General features: G+C 27.1%; 1 protein-coding gene across 1 annotated transcript in view; it reads left to right on the forward strand.

Moving 5' to 3' along the window:
• Window positions 1-22,674, forward strand: part of LOC111625839 (neuronal acetylcholine receptor subunit alpha-10-like) — a 49,873-nt gene that overhangs the window by 17,862 nt on the left and 9,337 nt on the right. The window contains exons 2-3 of the mRNA XM_023369083.1: window positions 17,188-17,503; window positions 20,019-20,164. Coding sequence (XP_023224851.1) covers window positions 17,452-17,503; window positions 20,019-20,164 — 198 coding nt within the window. The 5' untranslated portion in view covers window positions 17,188-17,451. The remainder of the gene's footprint in view (window positions 1-17,187; window positions 17,504-20,018; window positions 20,165-22,674) is intronic.

Consider the following 22,674-nt stretch of genomic DNA (forward strand, 5'->3'; position numbering starts at 1 on the left):
TAGGTGTCCCGAAATGGTTTGACTTGTTTTGAAATCGGATTTTATCTGCTTGTTTAAATGTATCCCTGTGGATTCGTGTTTACGCCTCTATCTCTACATCCATGTGTTTATGCGTCATGGTGTTTACGTGTGTTTTCTGTCAGTGTTTATATATTTTTAAATGTCTGCGTGCTTATATGATTTTATTTACTTATAGGGTTTTATTTTGTTTCTTTCTCTGTAATTTTATATATTTAAATACAAATAAACATATATAAGCACTGCTTATGTATGCATATTAGTATTTGTCAGTGTATGTTTGTACAGTACTATATGTCTTAAGTTTATTTGCATTTTTGTGTTAGTGTTTTCATATATGTAGATATGTCTATGTGTCCATCTCTGTTTCACAATTTATGCATTTTTGTAATTAATGCTGCATGAAAAACATGCATGCAACATAAATAAAACCCATAAACGATTCTGACATAAAAATGCGCTAATTTATGTGACGAAACGTATTCATTTCTAGAATTATAATTTTTGTTTCTTTATTATCCAATAAAGAAACAGAAATTATTAACAATTTTGTTGATGTTTGCGTCGCAATTCCTCATCTTCCACGTCGCATCCAATTTATAATGAACACGTCACGTAGTGTCTGATTTCATTCAGACTCTTATGGAGGAAGTTGTATGATTAGTACAGCAAAAAGAAAAGTAAATAATTTATATTTACATATTATGTCTTTTTTAGAATCGAAAACAAGAAAAACGTAAGCTGTTATAATTTGTTACAATGTTAATTATATATTATCGACATTTACTAGAACTAAAATTAATTGTAATCTGTTTAAATTCTAAATTCGGTTATACAACATTCAAGAAAATCCAACAATTCCCAAATGAACTTTCTTTTCTAATGTGAAATTTCTTGAATCTCGTCTTTGGCAGATGAGTTAATTAAGTTGAGAGAATTTCAATTTTCTTTTTTCTTTCCCCCTTTTTCTTATTAACCAATAGATTCTAAATTAAACCTAAATTAATTTTTGAATTGGAATTAAAGTAAATCTGTAATAAGTTCGGAATGAAAATCTCTCTCTCTCTCTTTCTCTCTTTTATATACAATTATAATGTATTTTTTAAATGTTTACTTAAGTGATATTTTATAAAGTAAATATAATTTTAATTATGACGTGTATGATTTAATTGTTATTAAATATTCTGACGTTCTTCAACGTAATAATTGTGTTTATATTCAAATACAATTACTTGTGTACTAAATTCTTTAATTATTTTCAAAATATTAACAAAGGAAATGTTTATAATTTATATTTGTGTTTAATTATATCAAAAATGATCACTTTAAAATACTTTTCTTTTATAAAATTATTTTTTAAAAGAAAATTAACTGAAATGTGCTATATATTTTGCTACTTTCAGCATGTATAAGTGTATATACTGTATGTATATATGCAGAATATCTAATATACAATGCATATATAAGTTATATAGCCTATAAGACAGGAGAATAGTTCCAACATTACCTAGTAAAATTCATTTAAAATTGTCAATTATTTAAGTAATTTATTCAAGTTTCTAAATGTCTTCAAGCACCTGTCAACATTTTAACAAGGGGGAAAAATTGAGCATCTGATGAGAGATGTGTTTATATTTTAATTTATTAAATTAATAAAACGTATACAATGCTATAAATGATATAATAATTTACATTTTTTTTTCGATGTATGTATAGAAGATCTATATTTATGTAACAACCCATTTCCGAAAAGAGCAAATGATAACAGTCTGAATTGTTTAAGGAAGAAAAGAAATATTCTTAAAAATATACTATGCATTTAGATTAAATTATTATTATTTTACTTTCAAAAGAGTTTATACTTTTTTAAAAATATTCAAAAATTCTTCCCGAAATTCACGATTTTAAATAAAAAAAAAGTCATAAATGAAAACTAACTCACTCCTCTTCCATCATGTATCATCAATTCTCCTTTATATATTTCAAAATGTGCGAATAAAATTATTCTAAATGCAGTATTAAAATTCTGGAAATTGTAACATTATTAAATACACTAGAACCTCCACCTCTCAACAACGGACACCTTCGAACAGTAGCCATTTTTTTTTAAAGTTTCATCACGTCAATGGCCGTTGTTCAGAGGTTTGACTGTAATGTTTATTATACAATACATTATAATACTTGTTATAAAATATATTTATACCACTAAAGCTGTAATTATTGTATATAATAGTCATTTTATAACGTATACTGTTTATATTATAAAGTTAATATGGATTATAATAATATTTATATTTATAATTCTGTTTAATAATTATATTATTGTAACATTGTTCACTGTTTAATTTTAGAATGGGCATAAAGATTATTAAATTATATAATATATTAAATCAATTAAAATTGCATGGTTAGGGTGTTATTTTTATGCATTTAAGATTAAAAAATAATTTAAAAGTTTAATTAAATTTTATTAGTTTTCTTATAAACAAAGCTTTTAATATTTAATTTTTTTTTTGTGTGTCTTGATAGAAAGCATTTATTTAAGAAGAAATCATTTTTCTTCTTTGTGATTCAAGTATGGCGAGTGAACGTTAAAGAGAACCAATATTGGGAACGATTCAATCGCCATTTCCTTTCTAGCTACCGACAAGACAATTTCTATTTCCTACACCTATTTATTTTCTAAATATCCTTTGATGACAAGTTGCGATGGACAAAATATTACACGATAAAGAAACACTTCCTTCACATTTTTTTACTTCATCTTTACAGTTTTGTATCTAGTAAAATTCAAAAATCTAATTCGGGTTGTGCGAATGCGAGCATTTCTCATCAATTTACAGCAAAGATCATCCATCCTTGGGATTTCGCATCAAGAGAGAGAGAAAGGGAGAGAGAATGGATCTTTGATTTGTTCCGTCCTACCGGGGTTACTATGGCAACCGGCAAACGATGGATTGTTTACGACTGTCGTCCATGTAATCCTTCTTTACTTCTCTCTCCACCCCCTTTCTGCCATCAATATTGGTCGCTCGAAAATATTTAGTTAATAAATTTACACTTTAACTTTTCTCCTATTGACAATCGCATTTAGGTTAAAGTTCTTTCAATTTTTATAATTTAAAATTGTTATTCCATTTTTTTTTCATTTTCTTAAAAGCTAATAAAGATATAGAATAGCTTACAATAAGTAAGAGCAAATGTCATTTATGTGTTAGAAGCATTTGACAAATTAAGATTTATCATCTTTACAAACAATAAAATAAATAATATTTTTTAATTGAAAATAATTTTTATTTTAAAATTAAATTAAGAATTTTTATTTTCTTTTGATTCTTACGGAATTCGAGTGAACAATAGTTTCTAAATAACCTTAAAATGACATTGACTGCAGTTAATGGCTGCCAATTATCACATTTTTAAACCATAACTGGTAACTCTTAATATCGAAATTTCTGGCACGTTAAAGAGTAAAATGGCAAATTATGTTCTCGAATGACACCCCAAAATTCCACAGAATAATACCTTAAAAGATCATGACATAATTACAAGACATGCGAAACGATTCAAGAAATATAATAAAATCGAGATTTTAGGCTGAGTTATCCTTATAATAATAAAGATTAGAGATTAAAATGTCCACTTTGTACATATCCAACGGTTGACAATACTTTCTGGTATTGATATGATACCTTAATTAAAGGATAACAACAACCTACTCTACTTTCGAGTGATCCATATAGTGCCGGAGATTAAGATACTTATGAACAATTACATGATATAAGCTGCTTCTGGCCATATAATTTGAAAAAGGAAAACTTTTATTAGGTTTTTTTTTGAATGTCACTCATGCCAACTGTATTGATTTTATATCCAAATGTATTTGAACGTGTGAAGCTTTAATTATAAACTCTTCATAAAATACAATTAACTTCAGCCATTTTGTTTTTAAAATGGCGATCGTTTGATTATTTTATATCAAAATTAATGAGATTTTTGAGTAATTGAAACAGAAACTGTATACTTTTAAAGTTGGTCTCAATAGAATTTTAATGAAAAACAGTTTTTTAAAGACGAATTTTTCTATTGGTTTAAAGTTTCGATTTTTATATTTTTAAGCATCCAGAAACATCGATACACAGTATATATTTTATGCACAAAGTAAAGGCTACATTAACAATATATAACATGCTTTGATTAACATTTATTTAAATATTAAAGCTAATTAACTGAACAGCATTTACTCATTAAACAGGTACGAAATGGTTGCATGTATCTTGCCGCAGGATTATTACAATGATATTTTTACAATAAAATAAAATATATATTTATATTATATTATATTATATACAATATAATTTATAGTATACATATATACTACTTAAATTTGTGAATTAATGTGATTTAGCACATAGAAAAGTATAATTTTGTATACCAATTTTATAAGATAATTATTCAAATTTAAATTATATACGTAAAAATATATATATATATGTGTAATTTATTTTTAGAATAACGAATATTATAATAATTTGTATGTAAACAATTACATTTTTAAATGGTTTAAACGTGTTTAAACTTAAATTTTTATCACTTCGTAAATATATTTCACCTCCCTTTATTTGTTTTAGCCTTACATAGTAATTATTACGAAAACAAAATTATCATTACGTGTTATCATACGTAACAATAATAAACAACAATGACGTAACATATATCTAACAAATACAGGAGTACATTTGTATTACGTAACGTTAATGGAAACGGTTATTAATTACGTATTTGTTGTCTAAGTGTTACGAAAATTTACATTATTGTGACGTGATAATGTAGACGCAAACTAGATCAAGTAATATTATATTTTACGTAACAATCTTACACAGTTGTGACGTATTATTACGTAATACTATAGTTATAACCATTTAACATAAATTAGCATAAGTTAATGATAATGCGAACAATTATTACATATTAATAAGTACGTAACAATTGTATTAAATATATTACGTAATAAGCACGAATTACAATTGTTACGTAATAATATGCGAAATATTTCGTAATAATTATAAATTTGAATCGCAAATTTTTTTCAATTGTTACGTTTTTTTGCCATTATTACGTAATAGAATACGTAATAATTTCAGTTTATATATAAAATTTATAACAAATATATTCAAGAATTGAATAAATTATCATCAAATGAATATAATTAATTTATAAATAAATAAATTCGATAATAATTTACACATTTATTGAGAAGAGCAGAAATTAAAGTAATATTTATTCAATTTTAATTGTATTTAATTATATTCAAGGAATAAAAAAAGAAATTTCTCTTTATGTACAGCGAGCGAAGGACTTTTCAGCTTATTTTTACGATCGAATGAATTAAAAATTTCAAATAATTAATTATAAATTATATAAATTAAAATATGAAACTGTCAAATGTTAAAATTTAGCGCTTCATTTCAAATTTTAAATTGATTAATGTAGTTTAATGTCATTATAACATTAGAAATGCCGCGTTTTAAATAATTAAATTGGCAAATTTGAAACAATTTAAATTCAAATTTTAATACTTTTTCGATGGCAAAATTTAGAGATGTTCATTCTAAAAGTTTAATGATATTCGGAACGAAGATTATAGGCCAAAAAAATTTGGTAAAAAAATCTAACTTTAGCGAGCCAAATGACCTTCGAAAGTCAAAATTAAATGATATAAAATATCAATTTTTATAAATTTTTACCAAGGAATCTCATCAAATTCACTAAATTTTTGTAAAACGTTATTTATTAACGTTCATAAAATATTTCTTGGAGACACGATAAAAGGAAAATAAAAGAAAAAAAAAAAGAAAAAGGAAGTGCGATATATTTTAACTAAAATTAAATGAAATTCTCTAAAGAATTCGTTAATTAAATTTATATTTAATTTTATTTAACTTTAGAATTCTTTATTTTTTCTTCTTCTTCTTCTTCTTTTAAAGTTGAAATTTCCCATTTGTAATTTATGGTTTACTATTAAACGTAATGAAGAAAAGTATTTTTCGGATGCATTAAAACGTTTTCTTTGTTGTGTTCTACTTTGCGGTAGTTTTCGTTTCTTGTACGAAATTTTTTTGAACATATTCCAACTTTTACGAGTTATTATCGGAAATATTTCTTGGACGTGATGGCTTTCAAACGTTTAAAATTGATCATATCACGCTACAATAAATGTCGTATGATAAATATTGGATAGCCAGGGGTGAATGATGCAAATTGGACTTTTGCACCCTCTAAAAAAATCTCATACGTTTTATTTAATTATGTTCTAGTAGAAACGTGTACTTAGTCACGCTTACCTATGAATTTTTTAATATCTTTTGTAAAACCCATAACTTCTTTTTTTTTATTTAACTTACAATTGTTAATGTCGATTGTTTGGAAGTTCTTCACTGTTTTTTTTTACTTCCATAATTAACGAAATACAAATTATTTTCCATTTTCCATATTGATAAATTATTCAATTCTATATTGGAAAAACTCCATTAAAAATGTGAAATGTTTCGTCCTGGATTTGTTTAATCTTTATTTTCCACAATAGAATTTCATTTTTAATGTCGTTCAATGTCTAATTTTGATATTATTAAACTCGTGGTTTTATTCTATGCTTACAAATTTAAATTTTCAATGTTGTTGTTGTTGTTGCTGTTGTTCAGTTTTGAAATTAAATTCGCTGAGATTATAATTATATTTTAATAAATATTTCAATTTAATGATTTAAATGATTCGTCGAAGTCATTATAATGCTAAAATATTGATTTAATTTGAATTATTTTTCTAATTTTTAGATCAAGTTTCATATTTTTAATGATTCCCAAATTTTAGCATATTCATAAATAAATATAAACTATATATTAAATAATACGAATTATTTAATTCCTGAATAATCTTCCAATCGTAATTCGTACGAAATTCAGTTTTTGAACAACAAACGTATTAACATTTATGCTATTATTGCTCCAGAAAGCAATCGTTAACAATGCCAAATTAATTAAGGTTGAGTGGAGACGAGTTAAATTTAAATCTTGTTGATTTATTTTGTTTACAAATATAAGTTTCGGATGTTACATAAACAACAATTACGCTTATAGTTTGTAGAATCATGCGTGTCAATATTTGTTTAGTGTGTTATCGTGAAATTTCTTTACGTTCCTCTTGGTCGATGGCCAGACAGGCCACTACAACCTTTATTAAAGTAATAAAAAAATCAAAAAATCTATAACAGAAAATATAGAAAATTCAAAAAATATTATTGATCTTTTCACATATATAAAGTTTTTTTTTACCAGGAATCTTTACATTTATGATTAAGCTTGAAAGAAGTTTCTTAAATATGTTAAAGTTAAGAATCAGCAACAATATAATTTAATAAACATAAATATTTTGTCTAAATTACAGTTTTAAAATTATTTAAAGTATATTAAACGAGTGTTTGTTTACTTTAAAACATGGAAAATTACTAACAAGTCCTACCCTTGGGGAATGTCATAACAACTGAGATCATATTCAAAGATAAACATTGAAAAATGGAGGATATATATATATATATATATACGAAGTTAACATGTAATTTAATTTATATTTAAAAAAAATTTAACAGAATATTTAATTAGTGGTTAGGCTAATAATATAGAAACCTTAACCAATAATATTTGTAAATGAAGATTTAACAACAGGAAGTCGAATGTCGGTCATTACCTGAGGCTATAGAAAGACACGTAAGGAGTTGCATCACGTTAGTAGATCTAATGGGCTTACAGAAACGATGTTTTTTTTTTTTTGTAACTGAAGGTAATCTGTTTGTCGTTGGACCTACCAATTCCTCTGTGAACACGAAGGATGAGTGGAACAGACAGCTTCGACTCCAGGGATTGAAAAGACACAAAGTTTTGGTCTAGAGTGGTTGATTACGTTAGTCTCAGAAGTGAATTTTATGATGGAAAGAACTACGACCTTTCTCAGAATAGGAATCGACATTCGCATCATATGCAGTATGGACATTTCAAAACGTTTCGTCTCTAAAACTTTACCAATAAATATAAAAAAAAAAAAAGTCAGAATTTTTTTAGAAAAGAGAACTCATTTCCAAACGATATCGAATTCGAGAAAGAATACATTTAACAAATTGCTTTCGTGATGAATAGTTTTTTCTCTCTTCATAGATTCTTATCATCTTGGGAATATGCAGACTCCTATGAATAATGGGTGTCAAAACGAAAGATAAATGTTTGTTTATCTTATTTCCAAACTGATCAATTTTTATGAAATTATATGTTTTAATAATGTTAATTTTCTTTTTTTATTCTTCTTCTTTCCTTTTGTTATAGATCGAGTTTATCAATAATGTAGCCACGCAATTTTGCTACTTATTAAAAACCTCGAAGAACTCAATTCCACGTGTAATAATAATTAAAATATTTTTGTGTTTTTTAAAACGAATCTCTAATATAATGTTTATAATTATTTCTTAGTTTCCTTTTATGGCTATTTTTTTCTAAATTAGCTCCTTTTTGACAAAGAAAGATGAATCAGGTAACAATAAAAGATCATAATTTGGATCAATTTTATGCTCAAGAATTTATCATAGACCGAAATTTCGCAAATATTTTTTGTTACATACAGTGAGACTTATATAAAAAAAATACTATATTTACACTAATGTTTAGTATCTAATGATGTTTCGAATTACTGAAGATACTCGATAATTTTGTGTATGCAATTTTTCTATAGGAAGTGTATGGGATGCGATATTCATAGATCAAAGAAGACAGCATTTGAGTAGTCGACTGCCATTTTGTGACGAATGACTTTTGACCACGTCATTGAAGAAAATAGCAAGGGATAGTTTCTGGTGTTCCCTCGGGGATACTTTTTGTCACAATCTTACGTTTCACTTGTGTTTTTTCGCTTCTTCCCGTAACATCTGCTCTTCTCCTGTAATAAAAATATTTCAAATATTTATCTGGTTAGATGTGCCGTATAAAATATTAACGTCTGATGCTTTGGCTGGAAGGAAATGACTTTTTTCTGAAACGATTCTTCTTCTTTTTATGTAAATAACCAAATAACCGGTGTATATGAATTCTGTGTTTAAATACATACATTTAATAATTTAATATATATATATATATACGAAAGCTTTCCAAAGTTATTACGATTATTTACAGCAATTTTTTTCTAGTTATCGCCTGGAGAAATCGGAGAAATGTTCATCAACATCAGTAGTAAACAATCCGGAATTGTTGATCATAAAAGTAATTCCTGCGTATAATTTAATTTTTATCAATGTTTGATAAAAGAATATTACCGTTATGTTTGACTTCCACGTTTTATCTGGTTATACGTTATCGGGAAGGTAACATAAATATCGAATGGAATCCGAATTTCGCTAGGAGAATGGTCGGTTCTTGACACGAAAACGGATCTTCAATCGTACTGGCTGCAGTACAAATGACACTAGGAATCGAAAATTGTCCTGTTCTAAACGTGATAGGTAGTTCTCGATTGCTGGGTAATGCCATAGCTGCACTAAAAGTAGAAGTTGACGATTACCTTTGAAAGGATTTTGATTCCTTAGTCGAAGAAAAGAGACTTACGATCTATGGATAGATAATAGTTACGTGTAAATATCTTGGTCCATATTTATTATGCTTTTTTACTTTGAAATTTTATATTAGCGCAACGAGGAATATTTTCCTTGTCTAGTATACGTTTCTCGTGATATTCCAAGCATTTGTGTCACGGATGACGTTGATGTTGTGTTTCCACGCTTCTTAACCCCAGAAGAGAATTTTTCGTTCGAAAATATATGATGAATTTGTTTATCTTAAGAATAACAAAAGAAATTTATGTATTTTGTAGTAACTTTTGAAATTTTTCCAGTTTAAAAACTAGTTTACATTTTTCTTTTATCTGAAAGAAAGTATATTAATTCAAAAAGAAATACAGAAAAACACTATAAAATTCCAGAAAGTTTATATTTTTGTAGCATTTTTTTGTTTCTATATATGTATTCTACGATGTTTTGTATATTTCAACACAGAAAGTAAAACTCTGTATTGCAGTAAACATTGAAAGAGTGAAAGTATTGTATATATTTGTAGATGTAGAATTGTTTATAACATAATATCTATAATAAGAGTTTAAAGCCAACTATTACATCATTAAATTCTAAATCTTTCAATGCTTTATTATGAAATGTACATAGTAATTAAATAAACTTACATTAAACGTTATAAATCCGAATTCATTTCACCTGTATAATTTAAATCCTGTAGAACGATTACGATGAAAATGTACAAGATGTTGAGTTGATTATTATGAATAAAACAATTCCCAGTACTTTATAAAATTACAGAGATAGCATTAACAACAATTGCTTCGAATATCCTCCCAACTTTCTACTTTAGAAAATCAAATAGGATCTATTTATTCAATCTAATAGCTATTCGGGCCATACAAAAACAAAATCACGTCTTGGCTTTACGTCTCTTCTCTCTCTTTAACTTGACCTTAGCAGGAGTGAACAAGCTTTACTTCGACTCTCCATCCTCTAGCAGCAAAGAAAAGATACCACAAGTTGCTTAGCAACGGTAGCAGCTACCGATTCCACCCACATACAGAGCATGTGGTGAAAGAGAAGAAACCAAATATTCTTAGTTAAAATTGTTCACAATATATAAATCATGTAAATAATAAAAATAAAGCTTGCAAGTTTACAGATCGATCAGAAATAGATTAATGTTTGGTAAAATTTCTAGGCAGTTGATATACATCATTTATAAATAATTCCATATTAATCACACGATGAGGGCATAATTAAAGTTGCCTATATCACGTTATCCTTAAAATTTTACTCATAAATGACGTAATAAATAAACTTAGATACTCTGCTGATTATTAATACAGTTATTTTTTTTTAACGATATAGGTCTAAAATTCATTTAAAAATGGCAAAAATCGTAAATTTAATATATTTATTATGTATAAATTTATCGGGCAGAATATAATTAAAGATAATATTCTTTAATTTTAAACTTTACGAGTTAAAATTATACGAAGTTGTAAACAATAAGGTTAGATTTAAACTGACGTTTACAATGTGGTTTTATGGCTTCACAAACTCAATAAAGGAATATCTCTTGCTGTTTTCCCTAATGGTGACCTAGATGAGCGAAAACTAAATTCTTTCGTGTGTCAAAAATTGGATTTTATGCTATAGCGAACATACTTTTACACATATATTGGTTATACGTAGTTGTACATCGATAAAAGATTTATCGATATTTTTCTTAAGTTGATTAACTAAGGGCTTTGCTTTAATTACGTTATAGAATGCTAATTGGTTATTTCTTTTTACCAAACGTATTAAGCCATAGCAAAGCTTAGAATAAACAAGCCAATCAAGATAAAACAGCAGCGAGATGTTCACTATTCAAACTAATTAAGTTACAAGTTGTTACTTTGAACTAATGCCTCTTATACGCTCCAACCGATTCGATTTATTGATTTCTTTTTTTTTCTTTTCTTGCCCGTTTCAAAATTATTTTGCTTTAAAATTTAACTACCTCAACATCTAGATACAATTAGAATAGACAAATTTCTCAAGTTATAGGAGAGTACAACGTGGAAAAAGCTTCCGTGACGGTAATTTTTCAAGTTATGCACTCTAAAAAAGTCAATCTATCGAATTTTCTTTCTTCTTTTTTCTTTTCCTTAAATTTTTATTTTAAAGAACTGACTCAGCACTTGGAAAACTTTTCAAAAACTAACCTTCGCTCCACTGAGTACGTTCTATAACGATTATTTCAAAAATTTAGTGCTATTATTTTAAAGTTGTCACTTAGAAAATGTCATAAATAATGGCGATACTTTATACTTTATCTCTCGACAGTTGTCATAACATTATGCGATAATGCAAGCGTTTAAAAATAAATTGTGTTTTTCTCATATATCAAATATAATATTTAGAAAAGAAGAAATATTGCTTTAGTTTCTTTTATTATTTGTCGTAAAAATTGAATGGAGACGAAATTAAACTAAAAAATTCTTCTATAAATACAGCAAGTTCTCAGCTACGTCTTTGTGATTCAATTCAAAAAAATTTCCTAAATAAATTGATTAGGGATTTATTTCCCTTTACGATAATTGGTGAAGAGTACGATACTTTTAATGGCAGTTGATTGAAGTATATTGATTTGACCGTTATTAGAGTTAGAGGCACATTTATTTAAATATTATCTTAAAGACGATTAGTTAATGTATGATTTGCTCGACAATGATCAGCTGATATATAATTGTTTTACTGGCGATTGCTTGCTTACGTATTATCTACACAATAATCGACTGAATGATTTTCTTAATGGTGATTGGTTGCAGACATATTAATGTGATTATATTAATTACTTTAACAATCGTTTGAGCGAATAAAATGGATAAATGTAAAATTTGTTACGTCCTACAAAACAAATTTCTTTTTTTTTCGACCAATTATCGTGAAGATAATCGTATTAAAACCGACCTTATTTAATATATTAACGCGTAATGTAACTAAATACCCCAATTAACGGCCACAACCTTTAAACAAGATTATTTTTTTTTTACAAAAGTAAACCTTCAAACAACGTCCACAACCTTCGAATGACGGTCAATGGGCGTTATTGTTAATCGTATATATTTTTATATGGAGGTGTTAACTTAATTATGTCATTTATATAACTCAAACGTATCTTTCTCCCCAAAATTCTACTCAAATATAAATCAAATTCTTCTTATTTTTTGAATTAAAAGTATAACTTTCTATATAACTTTATAAAACTCGTTACATTATATATATACTCTATATATATTTCGTGCAGAATGTAATAACTTAGGATACTTTTTACTTTCTTGTGCTACTTTGTTAAAGATAATTACTTGGTTTGGACGGAAAAAAAAGTCATTTTTTGACACCATAATACTTTTAGTTAGGGTGTAAAGATGTTGTGGATATCTTGCCTCGACTCGACCACCCATTTATAGTTTGGTCATGGTCTAGTCTTTTGATTTCAGAATTCCTTTTGGTGTGGAAAGATTAGATGAACCATAATGTTATCAGCTGATGCAGTGCTTCCAGAAGAACTATTATTTCTCTCTAGTCTCTAGTGCAATAATGTGAATGACACTGTCACAACACCGACCAACGGCAGAAAGATTTTTCTCGGTGGGAAACAGTCGAAACGTAAGAAATATTTTTTTCCAAATTATCTTCTTTTACGGTCTATTTTAGAATTACGATAAAGCAAACCATTTCGTATTGATAGTATTTTTAAAAATAGTTTTACGATCGGCACTTAGTTACCTATCGCTGTCAGTAAATGTTACTATGTTTAACCTCATCCGTAGTTACAATTTGTAATATTTTTGAGGAATTATACTGTAAGAATGTCTAGGATTCACGCTATAGAATCTTTTTTTATGTGAGGTTTTTTTAATAAGAGTATAAAGTAGAAGAGATACCATAGGAACGAAACTATGACCGTGTTTTCTATCTTGCCCCAGTAGAAAAATAAGATATCTGATGGATAGAAAGAAGAACATTGTCGTAAATGCTGGACATACATCGTAAACTGCGAAAGTAAAGGAGATAGTACTGACGTTCTGGCATCCTTTCCAGTTGCTATTTACCACCGTCTACAACAATCTTTAACAGTACAAAATACTTTTAAGAAAAAGCTATTTATGTAATAAAGATAATATCCGTTAAATTCATCTCTCTTTTTTTGTGATTTTTAAATATATTTTAAAAATTAAACTAAAATATATTTTTAATTTTAAAAATATTTGAAAGTTTCNAAAGCTTTTAATATTTAATTTTTTTTTGTGTGTCTTGATAGAAAGCATTTATTTAAGAAGAAATCATTTTTCTTCTTTGTGATTCAAGTATGGCGAGTGAACGTTAAAGAGAACCAATATTGGGAACGATTCAATCGCCATTTCCTTTCTAGCTACCGACAAGACAATTTCTATTTCCTACACCTATTTATTTTCTAAATATCCTTTGATGACAAGTTGCGATGGACAAAATATTACACGATAAAGAAACACTTCCTTCACATTTTTTTACTTCATCTTTACAGTTTTGTATCTAGTAAAATTCAAAAATCTAATTCGGGTTGTGCGAATGCGAGCATTTCTCATCAATTTACAGCAAAGATCATCCATCCTTGGGATTTCGCATCAAGAGAGAGAGAAAGGGAGAGAGAATGGATCTTTGATTTGTTCCGTCCTACCGGGGTTACTATGGCAACCGGCAAACGATGGATTGTTTACGACTGTCGTCCATGTAATCCTTCTTTACTTCTCTCTCCACCCCCTTTCTGCCATCAATATTGGTCGCTCGAAAATATTTAGTTAATAAATTTACACTTTAACTTTTCTCCTATTGACAATCGCATTTAGGTTAAAGTTCTTTCAATTTTTATAATTTAAAATTGTTATTCCATTTTTTTTTCATTTTCTTAAAAGCTAATAAAGATATAGAATAGCTTACAATAAGTAAGAGCAAATGTCATTTATGTGTTAGAAGCATTTGACAAATTAAGATTTATCATCTTTACAAACAATAAAATAAATAATATTTTTTAATTGAAAATAATTTTTATTTTAAAATTAAATTAAGAATTTTTATTTTCTTTTGATTCTTACGGAATTCGAGTGAACAATAGTTTCTAAATAACCTTAAAATGACATTGACTGCAGTTAATGGCTGCCAATTATCACATTTTTAAACCATAACTGGTAACTCTTAATATCGAAATTTCTGGCACGTTAAAGAGTAAAATGGCAAATTATGTTCTCGAATGACACCCCAAAATTCCACAGAATAATACCTTAAAAGATCATGACATAATTACAAGACATGCGAAACGATTCAAGAAATATAATAAAATCGAGATTTTAGGCTGAGTTATCCTTATAATAATAAAGATTAGAGATTAAAATGTCCACTTTGTACATATCCAACGGTTGACAATACTTTCTGGTATTGATATGATACCTTAATTAAAGGATAACAACAACCTACTCTACTTTCGAGTGATCCATATAGTGCCGGAGATTAAGATACTTATGAACAATTACATGATATAAGCTGCTTCTGGCCATATAATTTGAAAAAGGAAAACTTTTATTAGGTTTTTTTTTGAATGTCACTCATGCCAACTGTATTGATTTTATATCCAAATGTATTTGAACGTGTGAAGCTTTAATTATAAACTCTTCATAAAATACAATTAACTTCAGCCATTTTGTTTTTAAAATGGCGATCGTTTGATTATTTTATATCAAAATTAATGAGATTTTTGAGTAATTGAAACAGAAACTGTATACTTTTAAAGTTGGTCTCAATAGAATTTTAATGAAAAACAGTTTTTTAAAGACGAATTTTTCTATTGGTTTAAAGTTTCGATTTTTATATTTTTAAGCATCCAGAAACATCGATACACAGTATATATTTTATGCACAAAGTAAAGGCTACATTAACAATATATAACATGCTTTGATTAACATTTATTTAAATATTAAAGCTAATTAACTGAACAGCATTTACTCATTAAACAGGTACGAAATGGTTGCATGTATCTTGCCGCAGGATTATTACAATGATATTNGTGTATAAAGTGAATGTTTCTAAAAGAAAAATATATATATGGATAGTGTATAGTGTACAATTTTTTACGTTTCTTTCAATACAGTTAAAAATGATGTCAAAGTCTATCTATCCAGAAGAGACCGGTGAGTCAATACATCTAATGGAAGTTAGTACGTCCATCAAGTAAAAGTTATATATTCTACGTCTCTGAGTGACATGTAACTTGACGTTTAGACAGGAGACGGAATCTGTATTCCGACATCCCTCTTCCTATTGCATTTGATATTGAGTTAGATAGATGGAGAATGGCAGAAAATTTCATGCGAATATATATGACTTTTACTGTAAAATTTGATATTTAAAATGTTTATTTACAAAGATCAATATACGTCTGACATGTATACATCCTCCATTTTGATTCCAAAATCTGTTATTCGTCTTTTCAACCCTAACATAAACGGAATTTTCAATCGCTCTATCGATACAAATTATCGATTTTTGTTATAGTAAAGTAGTTTTATCATATTTATTATAGTTAGAGTTATAAATCAGAGAAAGGAAAACTTATAAAAAAAAAAAAAAAATTGGGGAGAAGAAGAAAAATAATTTCCGTCAAACAATTTTCCTATTGGATATTGAAACATGGGGATAACCCAATGTGGTGATGATCTATGGCTATCAATACTTAGTCCTCCGCTATATTTTCTAAATTATAATCCTATCACTTCTCTTACCGATCGGTTATAAAAATGTAGGTCACAAAGTGGAAGAAGAATCGAAGATAAATGTTGGAGAAACGATTTTTTTTCGGTGGAAGAAAACTTTCTCAAATAGGAGACATGTATTGAAGTCAAACATCCCTCTGTAAAGGAACGACCTACGTATTCTGTCATCTACACTTTAAGTCCAGAAACCAATATCTAGGATTTCGACCAAGCAGAAGTGACCCGAAGCAAAATTGAGATCAGAATCATCTTCGTAAAATATCTGATACGTCACATTCAGCGGTACAGCTTGTCATTTACAGACTGTATATATATATATTTTTTTTATATCCCAACAGGTTTTTCTTTCTAACGCCAATAATTTCTACTACACAAAATGTTACTGAATTTCTATATCCTATCGTTATTCAAGGTATTTTACAGCCTCGAGCTAAAACTACATAATCTATACACGCTATCTCTTAAGTATACATATCCCTGTGGGAATATATACAATGTAAAATATTCACGCTACCAAGAATTAACGAAACACTTCAAAATTGAAATTTTATCCACGAGTTACAGACTAAAGCCATTATTTCTGTTTACATCCTTTACTTTCGATTATAAAAAAAAATTGTCAACGTGTTTTCGGGGTGTAGCTATACTATAAGAAATTTTATTAAAGATAATTAATCTACAGAGAGATATAAATATTTTAAAGATTACTTTGTCGAAATTCATTCTTTCTTTCAATTTCTTGCTTTTCTTTTTTTTTTTTACTTTCAGAACAGAATTTTGTCGTAAATTTTCTAGTTTTTCTATGACATTCCAATAAGATGAAGGTGCCGGGTATTGGGATGACAACAGACATGCAGAAGGAGATACGTCAGCTCTGCTGGTATGACGTTGTGCCAGTATAACATCATGCCGCCCAGTTTGCTACCGATTAGATTTACAAAGGTGAAGTGTCTGGATCGAATATAGGAGTAACCTGTAAGATAAATAGACATCCTTCTTGGGAAAAAGTCTCTTTGGAGCCATGGTAACGGAATGACCTCCGATAAAGTTCAAATCTTATACTGGGCTCTCTGTCTAATGCAAGGTAATTTATGTCACTATTACATTGTTAAATTGCTTTAATTTTAAATAAGTTTACAATTTACTAAATAAGTCAGAGAGAAATAAATTGGAAACTGTTTACACAATACAATACTGAAGTTTGTTTTCTTGTTTCAGCAAATTACTTTTTCTTTTTTTTTTACACTTATTTCTAGTCACGTTTCATAGGTCACTCGTCTCTTGTTTCGCACATTTTCAACTTTTAACAGTGTCTTTTTTATAAATATGTAATAAACTCGTTTAAAATTTTTATAAAATCAACATTTATACAAATTTATCATACAAACTTTTCATTTTCTTTTTAGTTTTTTTTTTTTCTTCCTCCCTGTAGTTTGTTAGAAGAAAACTTCTGCATTTCGTGTTTACTTAAGATTAATTTTATTGTTAGAAAACGAAACAAGTTTTAATTCCGAATTTACTTTTTTAAGATCAGAAAAGAGAATTTTGTTTTAAAACCACCAACAAATACCTTCTGTTTGTCTTATTTTTTTCCTTTGCTGTGTATTTTTTCCATTAGTTTAATGGATTCTTTTGCTTGGAATAAAAACTTATTTCTCTTATCTTAAAATATTTTCTGTATAATATATTTTAATACATCTGCATACGAAAAAATACAGTTATAATTTATTTTGATTTAAAATAAAAANCAATTTTGCTCTGGAAAATATATTAACAAACTTTACTCACTAAATAGTTACTTTTTAAATAGTTAAAAAAGTAAAGATAATAAAACGTTGATTTAGATTGATAAGAGTGTTGCTAAATTAATTTTAAATCATATTTTAAAATATATGTATCCGGTTTTAAAGATTACTTTTTACTTTTTTTTTTTTTAAATAGTTTTACTCTACTCCAGATATGATAAGTTACTCTCCGGTTTCTACAAGTAATTTACTTTCAGAATTCATGCACTAGTGCCATTGATATTGACTCGGGATTATGGCTGCTGTCTGGCGATGGTGGCTTGTCATGCATTGGATACCTTTAATGAAATTTTAATTTTTAATCACAAGAGAATTATTCAGCTTTTAACCCCGCCGACGTAGTGTTTATCCCAAGCAGGATAACAATAAATAATATTTAAATTACATTAACAGTCGACGAAGGAACAATATTTTATAAACTTTTATTGAAAACAATTTAATTGAGTTATATATATATATAGCTGCCACTTGTTTTTATTTTCTTAAATGTTGAAGTTGAGAAGGATCGATTAATGAAAATCGCTCTTTTGTGTACCAATCGAATCGATTATATTTAAATTATATCAGCATCAATCATAGTTAATTAATTGTTGAAACGAAAGATGCGTGCATTACACTGATTGTTGTCAATTATTGATTTTGTTCTTAGATGAAACCATTCCTTTTTTTTTCCTCTTCCTTTACCTCTTGCTCCCTTCTCCGAACTGGATACAACTTTAATAACGTTTTTATAAATTGAGAAAGAAGATATCTCTGTTGGAGATAAGCTGCTGCTGCTCTTTGAAAAAAAGCAATGAGATGGATCCTATTATTCAAATTACCTATGTAATTTGAATATTTTCGAGTACACATTTTTGTTAATAAAGATGAAGAGCAGAAGCATTATGTTAAAGATGGAAAATAATGTGTGGTATACCAAGAAAATAATTGCTTGATTTCATAAGCCAATATTTGCATTTATAATTTTTACTTTTGTAAACTTGATTTATTTTTATTTTTATCTTTATTATTATTATTATTAATGCAGTTAGAAATATTTTAACAAGNATTTTTTCTCTATTGTAAATGCCACATATAGTAGGAGTTTTATTAGATATAAGGTTATTTGAAGTATAACGTATATTAAAAGATATACTGTTCTATCCAGTATATCTTTTAATATAAGGTTATTTGAAGTATAACGTATATTAAAAGATATACTGTTCTATCCAGTATTCAAGATTTTGATTTGTGGATCATATTTCTCATAGTTAATTAATTGTTGAAACGAAAGATGCGTGCATTACACTGATTGTTGTCAATTATTGATTTTGTTCTTAGATGAAACCATCCTTTTTTTTTCTCTTCCTTTACCTCTTGCTCCCTTCTCCGAACTGGATACAACTTTAATAACGTTTTTATAAATTGAGAAAGAAGATATCTCTGTTGGAGATAAGCTGCTGCTGCTCTTTGAAAAAAAGCAATGAGATGGATCCTATTATTCAAATTACCTATGTAATTTGAATATTTTCGAGTACACATTTTTGTTAATAAAGATGAAGAGCAGAAGCATTATGTTAAAGATGGAAAATAATGTGTGGTATACCAAGAAAATAATTGCTTGATTTCATAAGCCAATATTTGCATTTATAATTTTTACTTTTGNGTTTTGTTGCTATTCCTTTCATCTAAAAGTGGCTTTTCTTTTTCAAAATAAATGTTTTGTTTGTCACTTTTTTTCATATAGAAATGGCAAGTTAGATTTTTAGAAATGAAATTTTTTTTACAATTTATATTTTTTCTATTTTCTTTTAGTTGTTTTCATTCGAAGTGACGAGCAAGAGTATCGTTTGACTCGTTACTTAATGTCAAATTACGATCCGGCCGTCCGACCCTCTCAAAATTCTTCGCAGGCTCTTCGTGTGACCTTTGAACTTGCCCTCCACCAAATCATCGACGTGGTAAGCTGTGAAGATATTTTATTCCTTGTTTTCTTACATAAAAAAAAGCCATAATCCGACATAAACATTTTTATTTTCTACAATAATGTAGGACGAAAGAAACCAAATTTTGACAACAAACTGTTCGAAAATTTTTTTTTTTCAAATTTAAAGAAAATATCTGGTTAATAAACGAATTTGATTTTCCAAAAAAAATTCTGAAGAAATTACATATATTCAACAATAATATTATAAATTATACTTTTTCAAAAACTCATCATTATGATCATCATCTTGATCATCGTCGTCGTCGATATTATTTATCTATCGAATAGGATTTTATATTGATGTCTTCTTTATACGATAAAATTTCATTTAAATGGAGAAAATTGCTAACATAAATTAGTAGGATGTAGTTAAATGATATAAATTGTATTTAAAAACTTGTTGTGCGATAGTTTGTTCGCTCGTATCCATTAAATCATTCATTTTAAGAGGTATCATCGCCAAATCTCATTAATGTTAACTAATTATCTCTTTCACACCTATACTACTACCTCTAACACACTTTAAATTAATGATTCCAACTCGAGAGAGCTTATTATCTACATTATAACCTCAACTAGTTTATATACATTTGCATCTTTTCTAAAATTTCAAACTGTAGATAACGCATTCCTTTTTTCTTTTTATACTTAATTATTTTAATATAAATATTTTCAGAAAGATAAAACGATTATTTAAATATATATATTTTTATATACATAAAATTCGCTTCATTTATGTTTAAAGATGATTAATGTTATCGTAGTTGACAAGTATTAGAGAAAATCGTAACCTATTCTAGAAAATATCTCTTAAGATGAGCCGAGTTAATTGTTTATGGACGGTTAATTTATATTATCTGATAATTTCCAATGATGTAAACTTAATAAAGAATGAATTTTAATGAGATTTAAAGTGATATTTTTCTAGAAAAATTATTATATTCTTCTTATCAACGATAGTTAAAAGGGCGAGGTTTCGAAAATAACGAAAAAAAGGAAGGAAAGAAAAAAAAGGAGGAAAATGTTGTTAAACTCGTAAAATATTTAACAGAGTCAAGAATGAGCGAATTGGTTTCTCAAGAGGCTATAATCATTAATTTGTTGCAACTGTAAATGTCAATATATCCCAAGTGATATCTCTATAACTACTCTACTAAGTATATAAGATTTTAAATGGTAAAATGCTACTTATGATTCCACTCTTTTAAACATTTGCACTCGATTTTCTCTTATTGTGTTTACTTACTCTTTATACAAAATGCACTGGACTTTATTATTATTGTGCCTACTGAGAGAAATTTTATAAATCCTTTATTTAGATATATATAGAAGATTATTCTGAAACTTTGAATGGGATTCTAGATATGAATCGTGTAAAAATTTATAAATAAATTTTTAAAATTGAATCATTCACTACAAATTATATATATATATATATTTTAATTTAAAAATTGAATTTTTTAAAAATTCATGTATTTAATTCAATGCAATTAATTTTTTCTCTATTGTAAATGCCACATATAGTAGGAGTTTTATTAGATATAAGGTTATTTGAAGTATAACGTATATTAAAAGATATACTGTTCTATCCAGTATTCAAGATTTTGATTTGTGGATCATATTTCTCATATATTGTGTCCAATATTTTATCTATTAAAAGAAAATGTATACAGATATATTATAATATTTTAACATTTTTTAATATCGATACCAAAATTCCCTAAAATATTTATCCATTTCCTTAAAATAACTATAAAAAAATTCTCAAAAGTTTTTTGATAAGCCTAATAAATTTCTTGAAAATCCTCATAAATACCCTAAAAATCCTTATTGATTACCTGAAAATCCTTATAAATTCCCTAAAAATCCTTTATAGATTATTAGATCTCCTTTTAAATCCTGATATATTACCCGAAAACTGTTATAAACACCCTAAAATCCTAATAGATTTCTTAAAACTACTTGTAAATTTTCGAAAAATATATAAAAAATACTATCTTGATAAGTGATAAACTGTTTGAGAAACTCCCTAAATTTTTTAAAAATTGTTTGAAATTTCTGTAAGTTCCCTAAAAAAAAAACTCTAAAAAGGACTCCTTAAAATTAGCAAAAACCCTAAAAAAATCTTATAAACTTAAACGAAGAAACTCATTTCCAACAAATAATTAAAACTGTCGATTAGCGTGAAAATCTAATTTTCACAAACAGAATTTTATTGATTTCATTAAATCCAATGTGTTTCGCATGTTTAATGACAAACGAAGATTTAAAAAAATCATGATTTAATTTATAATTTAACTACGTTAAATGTAAAAAACGAAAAAAAAATCAAAAGATGTCTTCATATTGACATCAAGCAACGGAGTATTATTTACATAAATTGAATACCTAAATGATTTTGTTTCTAGAATTAAATTACACGGTTTTTTTAATGTAAAATGGAATAATTTTAACAGATAAAATTATAAAAAAGAATTATATATA

Source organism: Centruroides sculpturatus, unplaced genomic scaffold (genome assembly GCF_000671375.1).
Source record: "Centruroides sculpturatus isolate CEXI.00-Female unplaced genomic scaffold, Cexi_2.0 scaffold267, whole genome shotgun sequence".
Taxonomy (NCBI): domain Eukaryota; kingdom Metazoa; phylum Arthropoda; class Arachnida; order Scorpiones; family Buthidae; genus Centruroides; species Centruroides sculpturatus.